Here is a 9,304-nt window from a genome sequence, read left to right as displayed (position 1 = left end):
ATAACTTAATAACTTTTCTATATAATGTTCTGTAATGCCAGGTGGATGGTCCCGGGGTGAATATCTCAATAGTCAGGGCTCCAGGGGAGTTGATGACCGTTGTTGTTACTAACTTGACAGCTTTCAGTCGTTACTCTGTGACTATCACTGCCTTCACTGGTGACTTGGATCACGCTAGCAGTGATGGGAAAGCCATTGGGCCCATTTACTTTCAAACAAAGGAGGAGGGTACGTCTTCGCATTATAGTGACTGCACCACCTTCTGCCCACCTTTAGAGTTGACCAAATTAATACTGTTGTCTTGTATCTGACCCCAGAACCTAAAGACCCTCCAAAGAATGTGACAGTTTCAGTAATCCCAGAGGAAGTGCGTGCTGTGAAGTTGACCTTTAACCCTCCAGAGGAGCCCAATGGAAACATCACAGAATACATTGTATACATTTATGAGAAGGACCAACTGGTCAGAAACATTAGCCTTAACATCATCCAAAAAGAGAATAACACGATGGATGCTGTAATAGAAGGGCTAAAAGGAGGACGAACCTACAGTTTACAGGTAAAAAACCACACCGCTGTGTGAAGTGAATTCCTTTTTTTTTTCATTGCAAACTTGAGATTCAGTGTGTAAGTTCTCCATGTAAGAAAAACAATCTCCCCCCAAAATTATAAAACAAATATACAGTATTGTGCAAATGGTTCATCAGATGGATCGGATTATTCAACATCATGGTTGTAGTGCAAGTTTGCAGTGAGGTAAGTGTACTTGCGACAAAAAGTGTCTTTTCATTCCCTTGTGTGTAGACTCATGTTGACATACACCACAGTTCTTCTAAATGTTTTCCCTCCGATTCCTGGAAAATTCTCAGTGGAAAAATTAAACAGACCTTGTAACTCAACTGATAATGTGCTCTAAAAAACTGCAGCTTCATCTCTAAATTGTAGCTGGAACTCTGAGCACCGGTGATAATACTTGAAATGAAATTTGGATCAGCTTGAGATAGAAGTTGGTTCTTGCTCTGTAAGTTTGAGGTCGTAGGTGAGGTAAAACCACAATTGGCCAGAACAGGGCTTCCATGGAGCAATCTTAAAAGCTTTAAGAGCAGTTCAAAGATGCACAAGGAGACAACATTGAAGGGGAAACTTCAGTTACAGAACTTTATGATCTCATCTCCTTTTACACAACACCAGCACACCTATACTAGCCAAACAACCAAGCTTACCATCAACCAAAAGCTTGGACTTGTTAAACTTTTCAATGCTTTAATTCCTTTCTGTGCTGGTCTTTCTTACTTTTGTATTCCCTTCTCTCTTGTGCTTGTCTGGCTGCAGATTTCAGCAAAGAATGGGGCTGGCAAGAGCCCACTCAGCTCACGTGTCCTGATTACTACAGGGATCAAAGGTACAAGCCCTTCTGTCTTGTCTGTGCTCTGAGTCTTTCTCTCTTTCTTGATGCAGCAGTGCAGCATAGTGTGAGACAGAAAACTACCACTGCACAGTATTATTGCTCGGCATGCAGGGCCGCTCTGATACAGTAAATGTATCTTGACAATATTATTATATGGGTGCTAATTATGCATTTATTCCAGCCTGTTTGTCGTGTTATATATGTAAATGTGGCAGATTAAAAGTACATATTCTCACACACACGCAACTTCTACACACACACGTGTGTTTGTGTTTCTGGGTGTGCTCACGTGTGTGGTTGTGTGTGTGTGTGTTTCAGCCCCATCCAAGCCAACCCAAAAACCCCAGGCAATGCTGAGCTATGGAGGGGTTGCCATGGTTACCGACAGGAGTATCACCATCCATAAGCCTGCATGTTTCTATAGTGACGACAATGGACCAATCGCAAATATTCAGGTCATCGTGGCCGAGTCAGGGGGTATGACTCTTAAAAAACATTGACAGCCATCACTTTTAGTTGGATACACTCGGGTGTCTGTCTTTGTGTGTGTGTGTGTTTTAAATCAGAGTTTACACTATGCTACTTTGTCTCTACCTCAAAGAAAAAAAGCAAGTAAAAACTTAAGCAGCTGAAATATGACTCGGTCTCTTTGCACTTCTTCTCCTTTCTAACTTTTATCTTGCCACAGTGAAGGACAACAAGAACGTGACCAACTGGAAGAGCGCGTACTATAATCATCCCGCCCCTTACTTTACTGACTCAGGGTTCTCCAACCCCCCATGCAATGACTCAAGTATGAATGCACATCTCAGAGGTGTGTTTAGAGATGGTTGGTCACAGAGGTACAACCAAACTGCAGCAGATATATATGTGATCGGCGAGAGCAATAACTGCACGGGCAACAACACTGAAAATTTCTGCAATGGACCCTTGAAGCCTAACTCTGTCTATGTGTGAGTGCGCCACATACACAGTCAAATAAAAACAAAACAACAACTTTTTTTATGTTTATTGTTGGTAAAAGCTAATGCCAAGCCTTGTGTTTTGTCCTATATTTACCAGGTTTAAATTCAGAGCCACTAACATCAACGGGGAATACACAGACTCTGAATACTCGGAGCATATCAGAACAGGTACCGGTGTATTAAGGAAAGGGGTAACCTGTGTGGCAAAGCCCTCTTCTCTTTTTAAAAATAATGTTTATGATTCTGTGAATTCTTCTCTTACAGAGTTTGAGGAAATTTACTAATACATCATTTTATTGTAAAATTAATTACCAATGCATGGGTTGCTTTATTGCCATTTCTGTGACCCTTCAGCTCCAGGCAATGGGCTGTTGACCAGAGAAGAGCAGATAATTCTGGGCGTTCTGCTCTCCTTCTTCTTGGCTGTGTTACTCATCATCATCATTTGTGGCTCAGTCAAGTAAGATGGCAAAAGACACTCACTCATTTGCATACATTAATAGTCTTAATCGTGGCTAGTTGAGCATTACATTTTGAAAACAAAACTTCACTCATTTTACACATGTATTTGTATCATTATTTACCTGTTTGTTTTACTGACATGTCAGGATCCACCAGCGTAAAAAGGAAGGTGGGACGTATTCGCCCAGAGAGGCAGAGATCATAGAGACTAAGTGTAAGCTGGATCAGCTGATCGCCGTAGCAGATATGGAGCTGAAACAAGAAAAACTCAACCAGTAAGTTTGTGCTAGTTTTAATCTAAAAGCGTCACTTTGACAAATATAATATGCACATTTCAGGCAACTGAATTAGGGTGCGCACTACATGACTTCAGGCTTTATTTAGCCTCTCCAGACACGATCTTAAATCTCAGTCAACAAGACAAAAAATGCCTTTGCTGCAGCCAACTTGATGTGCGCTCCTGTCAGCACAAAATCTTCTAGTGTTGTAGAGTTTGTGCAGAAAATAGCAGCAGCACAGAGACACAATGCAGCACTAAAGTGGCTTTATAATTTATCTTCAGTTCTCTGCAGAACAGACAAGTCTTCCTGTCTCCTTTCTCCAACCATCCTCTCAGACAAATTTAGCATCTAGCTTTACTGTTTTTTTTTGTCTTTGGCACAAACAAGAGTGCAGACACTAAGTGGTGCAAGCTGCTCTTCCTTTACAAGCTGCAATTTTGAATCTGGTGAGAATCAAACTCAGGTTTAGTTGTTCTTCATGATTTATGAGTGCCACCGATGGTTCTGGATATGGCAGTAAACTAGGAAAAATAATATGAGAAATATAGCTAAATGAATTTTTTCTAATATTTACAACTTTCAGTTTATGTATGTCAGTATAAACACTGGTTTATAATGTGGTTCATTAATCAGCAGCTAATAGGTAGAGCAGTTTGTCCACTAAGCAGAAATGTTACTGTATATACTACACTGCCAAATGCTTTGTAATAGTAAATCCTCTCTCTATATATATATCTAGCCATTAACAATGCATAAATAGATTTTGCCATTTAAACAAGCTCTAAGTGAACCCCTTCCTTCCACAACATTTAAAGAATACTGTCAGCCACATACTGACAAAACACAAGAGAAAACAAAAATAGAGAGGTCAATGTAGGTGAGAAAATGTGGCTGTCTTCAGGAAAAGTTGACCGTGTACAACCATTAACACAGAACCTAATTACAAGAAGATAAATACAAGTTCTTCCCTGCGGAGGATAATTGCTACTTATCTCTTCTAATTAGGGAATTGATAAAGGATGCAGTTCCTGAGGACAGTTTGTCAACCACTCTTTTTAAGTTTCAAACAAGCACAAAAATGTGTACCAAAATATCCGTACGCAGTTCACATTGTGGTCATTAGGACAGATTCTTTTCTATGCTTTGTTGTAACCAGATTCTCTTCCCACGTTAGGTGATGAAACGAGGTCTCTGCACACACTACCTCTCTCACAAGAATATCCATCTTCTTCTTTTGGCTGCTCAATGCCTCCACGTCACCCTATCCATAGCATCCTCTCCTCTGTCACTTCCGCACTCTCGAAACAGCTCGAAATTCTAAGAAACAGCTCGAAATTCTCATGAGTTGTTGGAAGACAATCGCAATCATAATATGACTACCCTTCCGGCGCCAGCTGCGGGCTCAAGGCTGGAGCCGATCTAAACAATCCCTGATAACGACTATGTTGAGACTGTTCCTTCCCATCCCATGCAAGGCCACCTGGTTTGGCTGGTAGACTGCTTACTTAGCCTGGCAGGGCGAAGGACACTGTCTCCGCTGAACTATGGACACGTATACACATACACTTACACTGATAAGCATACACTGATCCCCCTCCCTTTCCAAACGCCTTCGATGCTTGTTTCCTGCGGGGGAACACGGCGGGTCTATGTGCCGCGCTGGAATGATAGCGCTGTGCAGGGCGGCTGCTGTGTTCGCTTCGGATAACTCCTCACCCCCACCCATCCCGTGGCTTGTCATGTCCTTCATAATGTTGTGCTGTGGACATTCATGTGCTTTTTTGTGCAGAGGAGTTTTTTTGTTTCCTGTTCTCATGCTGTCCTACCATGGAAGCACAGCATGAGTAGGGGTCTCTTTTTTTTCCTCTTGTACTTTCCCATTGTAATGTACATTTCAATGTTTTTCTCTAATGCTACCAATCTCCGACCTGTATCCCCATGTAATGTCTGTGTTGTATGTGTAAGGTCGGGGGGGTCCCATTTCACTGCAGGGCAACCTGCATGTGACGAATAAAGCTTTGATTGATTGCATGTCCTCCATCACTACATCCACAGACCTCTTCTTCTTTTTTTTCCTCTTGCCTGGCAGCTTAATTTTCAACATCATTTGCAGTTTAGAGCAATTTATATTCGGCAATATGATCAGGCAGAGCATTAAAGGGAGGAGATAGACTGGAGATGGGTTGCAAAGGGAGCTGCAGGTGCAGCAGCAACAGGAGACAAGTTCAAGCAACTTAAAATATATTTTCCAGTTAGATGCATAGAAGGGTACCAGCTAAGTCCTTAGCTGATGTGCCCTTGCACTGAGGTCATCTGTTTTCAACTGATCTACATGAAATGAGGACTGTCCTTGACTCTGTGGTATGCCTGAACTAATGCTTTGCTGAGTTTCATATGAAAATAACGCACATTCCTTTGTATTTAGCCAGATTTCTTCCGCACACCTTAAGCACCTGCATTTGCTCGCTTAGGCTTTTGTTTTTCTCTCACTGAGCATTTCTCTCCCACCAGGTATTCTTCATTCTTCTTTAGACGGAAAGAGATTTATGTGATCCAGTAAGTTGGGCTTTTAGCATGTGTGTGGCACCTTTTTTTGCGTATATGTGTTTGTAAGCTGTAGTCTGCTTTGCGTGCATGTGTGTCATCACAGTGTTATTCATTAAGGCTTTCATTAATTAATCCATCTGTGCTGCTTAGTAAACCTTCAGCGGAGATCAAAAGTTGAACAAATCAGTGACATCAATGTATTACCTACAAACTGCTCCCTTTTCTCCATCAATGTCAGGGAAGCTGGAGCGTTGCTTAAGACCATTTTAATTTGTTTACCAACTTGTTATCTAAAAATTGCTCGGAAGGCTTAGCACTCTTGTAGGGTACTAATGTGTAAGCTTTATCGATGGCTGAGGATCTGCGTAGCTGCATGTCACAGTGCTGCAACAAGAAGGCTTCCTCGGGGGAATAGCTGCATTCAATTGATGCTACTGATGTTCACATATTCCTTTAGAACAAAACATCAAACTCTGTGTCGATGTTTAACCAAAGCGATTAAAAACTGGTTAAACGTCCCTGCCTTCAACACATCGCCATGTTCTGTCTGAAGTGGGGATCAGTTCAGTTCTGTCGTGGACAGAAAATGCTGTCGTGTGGGCTGTGATTACTGAGTTAATTTGTTTATATTGGTTGATTTTTACTGTCTATTTTTATCCAGGCTGCTCAGCTACAGGAAATCACTCAAGTAAGTCATCCTGTGTAAATATTTCAAATATGCACACAGTGCAGTGTGAAAGAGGCTGCCCTGTACTGCTTAGACTTGCTTGTATCCTTGAATGTGTTTAAAGAAAATCACATATTGGCGTAGAGTTACTGTGCATCCTCTTCTGCTTCTCACATTCAGTGCATTTCTCCCCCGCCCTCACCGACAGGCCTGTCAACAAGAAGTCTTTTCTGCAGCATGTAGAGGATCTGTGTGCCAATGACAATTCCAAGTTCCAGGAGGAGTTTTCTGTAAGTGTTTCTTTTCAACCTTCTCCTGCGCTTACCAGACCAATAAATAAACTATAAATACAAAAACAGAGGTTAAATAGATACAGTTAAATATATACATTCATATGCCATTAAACGTATTTAACAGATTATTAAAAATTAATATAGAGAACATTTTATAAAGTTACCCCAATTTTGCCTTCAATTAAATTGTCCTTATTAATTTTTGTCTTTTTGCATTTTTGTACATCTGTGCTTCTTCATACAAATGTGTCATTCTGTAATTAGATCCAGATTTCACCTATTAGTTGATCCATGCCAACTACATGGTAAATACCTGGGTTCTTCAGAAATGCTGCTAATACTTTAAATACTTTAAAAATACTGTTTTTAAATAATAGTTGTTCAATAATTCTGTTTACATGTTCATGTGAATACATAAAATGAGTATGTATGTGATATCACTGGATTACAGGTTACAGGATTTGATGTATTTGTCAAGAAATGCAAAGGCAAAGCAAAGCAAGAAAATAACAAACTCAGGTTTTTATTATACCAAAGTTAGATTTTTCAGAGAATCATAATATTCAACCACCAAAACATTTTTTCTCTGTCTAGGAATGCAAATAAATAACTGTAATTTGTCACTCTAATCAAACTAATAACAATGTGCTTTATTTTCATTCAGCTTTTCAGTGATAATAACAGTAATTATATCTTAGTATTAAAAGTATTTTTTTTAAAGAGCTTGGGGATATGGGTTGTTTTAACCATACAGAAACATACAAAATGTTTTTGGAAGTACATTTGTAGATGAAAATCTAGATATAAATGGAAAATGAATCAATATAATGATAAATAAATACAGAAAAAAATGAAAAACTAGTGGTTTATATTACATTTAATAAATTTGATAATTCACTCGTTTTTGACCTTAGATGTTTCAGTCCTGCATAATTTTAAAACTAAACCTGTTCTACCATTTACATACATATTAGATAATATTTTCTCAAGTCAAAAGGACTGTGACTTTGATTTTTGAGTTTGCCAGCGGGAGATGGGTGAGTAGTCACCTGTTTTTACTTTTATCTTTCACTCACTCGTGGCCCTTGATTTTACTTTGGTAAAAATGGTGGCCTTGACCTTTGTGTGTTTCTTTGAATACTGATGTGTTAAATTTTGTCCATCCAGGAACTCCCAAAGCTGCTGCAGGACCTGGCCACTACAGACGCTGACCTGCCGTGGAACAAGTCCAAAAATCGCTTCCCAAACATCAAACCTTGTATGTTGCCAGGCTGAAATTAGTTTTTCAGGGCCGTTGCGCTTCCAGCGTACCAGAATTGTTCCTGTGTTGCATTGCTGTTTGCTTCACTGTGGTTGCATTTCATATATTTAAATTCAACTGTATTATTATCCCTGTACTGTTTTTAGATAATAACAACCGAGTGAAACTGCTGTCTGAACCTGGCACCGCAGGCTCAGACTACATCAATGCCAGCTTTGTCTCAGTGAGTACCAGTTAGTCACGATTTTGTCGGATAGACATCTACATACATAAGGGTAGATATGCAAGCCTCCCCGTCTCCTTTTTTCTGTGTCCGTAGGGTTATTTGTGTCCCAATGAGTTCATAGCCACCCAGGGCCCTCTGCCGGGCACTGTGGCTGATTTTTGGAGGATGATCTGGGAAACGGGAACCCGCACTATCGCCATGCTCACTCAGTGTTATGAAAAAGGCAGAGTGCGTATGAGAGATTCGTCACTGTTAGAAAAAAAAACCTCACCGCTATTAGCATTCAGAATACAAGCCAGTATTTGGGCTTCATTCCCTGGATGCTTATGTCTGCTCTAAAGAGCTGATGTATGTGTGTGTGGGTGTGTGTGACATTTCAGATTCGATGTCACAAGTACTGGCCTGAAGACAACAAGCCGATGTCAGTGTTTAGTGACATTCTCATCTCAAAGGTGTCAGAGGAAGTCTTTCCTGACTGGACTATCAGAACTCTGAAAGTAGAAAAGGTATGGCACTAATAACCTCCGTCAAGTGAGCATTCACTTGCTAAGACGCACACTTGCACACTTACAGTGCACACATGACTTGAAATATATGTGTGCATGCAGTAGTAATATTAGTTCATGTCAATGACACAGTATTGTTTGGTCTATTTGTGCACCTGGAAAGTGGAGGTACTTAAAAAAAATTGCATGTTTTTACGAGTCACCTGCAATGCTCAGGTTCTGCTCTACTATATAAGTGTTACTTTAATTTTTTGCTAAGTCGTTGCTAGGCAACATGATGGCATTTTTTTATTATTATTTTATGAGGATAAATTGGCTTTTTTTGTTTAGTTTTGTTCTTTTATTGTTTACAATTAAATAAGAAGAAACAACTTATCTTTTCTTCAAAAATAACTAATAAGATTTAAAAGAATAAACAAAAATAAAAACCATCTGCTAATACGCCCCCACTTCTCCAGCTCCTCTAATGAATGAACCTTTGAAAAGGTTTGCTTTAAAAAAACAAAACGCAGAATATAGTTTGGTTCATTAAAACAGGCTGAACGATTTACACTTCTGGCAAACTAAAGTACAGGTTTACTGGATTATTGATGAGGGGATAACAGTGAAAAACTTGATGATGAACAAAAAGGCATTAAACTAAATAAGTTTGGATGAAACACCATCATCCACAGACTGCAAAGACAACATT

General features: G+C 39.8%; 1 protein-coding gene across 8 annotated transcripts in view; it reads left to right on the top strand.

Moving 5' to 3' along the window:
* ptprq (protein tyrosine phosphatase receptor type Q) overlaps positions 1-9,304 on the top strand; it is a 43,189-nt gene that overhangs the window by 30,010 nt on the left and 3,875 nt on the right. For 6 of the 8 annotated variants that reach the window (XM_039615007.1, XM_039615009.1, XM_039615005.1 and 3 more), the window contains 15 exons: positions 42-228; positions 318-556; positions 1,330-1,399; positions 1,724-1,882; positions 2,094-2,358; positions 2,468-2,538; positions 2,725-2,830; positions 2,979-3,107; positions 5,625-5,669; positions 6,322-6,348; positions 6,536-6,617; positions 7,788-7,878; positions 8,028-8,104; positions 8,201-8,335; positions 8,488-8,613. In XM_039615007.1, the coding sequence (XP_039470941.1) occupies positions 42-228; positions 318-556; positions 1,330-1,399; positions 1,724-1,882; positions 2,094-2,358; positions 2,468-2,538; positions 2,725-2,830; positions 2,979-3,107; positions 5,625-5,669; positions 6,322-6,348; positions 6,536-6,617; positions 7,788-7,878; positions 8,028-8,104; positions 8,201-8,335; positions 8,488-8,613 (1,809 nt within the window). Of the gene's footprint in view, positions 1-41; positions 229-317; positions 557-1,329; positions 1,400-1,723; positions 1,883-2,093; positions 2,359-2,467; positions 2,539-2,724; positions 2,831-2,978; positions 3,108-4,287; positions 5,143-5,624; positions 5,670-6,321; positions 6,349-6,535; positions 6,618-7,787; positions 7,879-8,027; positions 8,105-8,200; positions 8,336-8,487; positions 8,614-9,304 lie in introns of those variants that run through there. The other 2 variants (XM_039615008.1, XM_039615013.1) reach the window with 2 other exon arrangements.

The sequence above is a fragment of the Oreochromis aureus genome, linkage group 7, assembly GCF_013358895.1.
Source record: "Oreochromis aureus strain Israel breed Guangdong linkage group 7, ZZ_aureus, whole genome shotgun sequence".
Classification (NCBI taxonomy): Eukaryota; Metazoa; Chordata; class Actinopteri; order Cichliformes; family Cichlidae; genus Oreochromis; species Oreochromis aureus.
The sequence above is the reverse complement of the archived record's forward strand: the minus strand, read 5'-3'. Positions and strand labels throughout refer to the sequence as shown.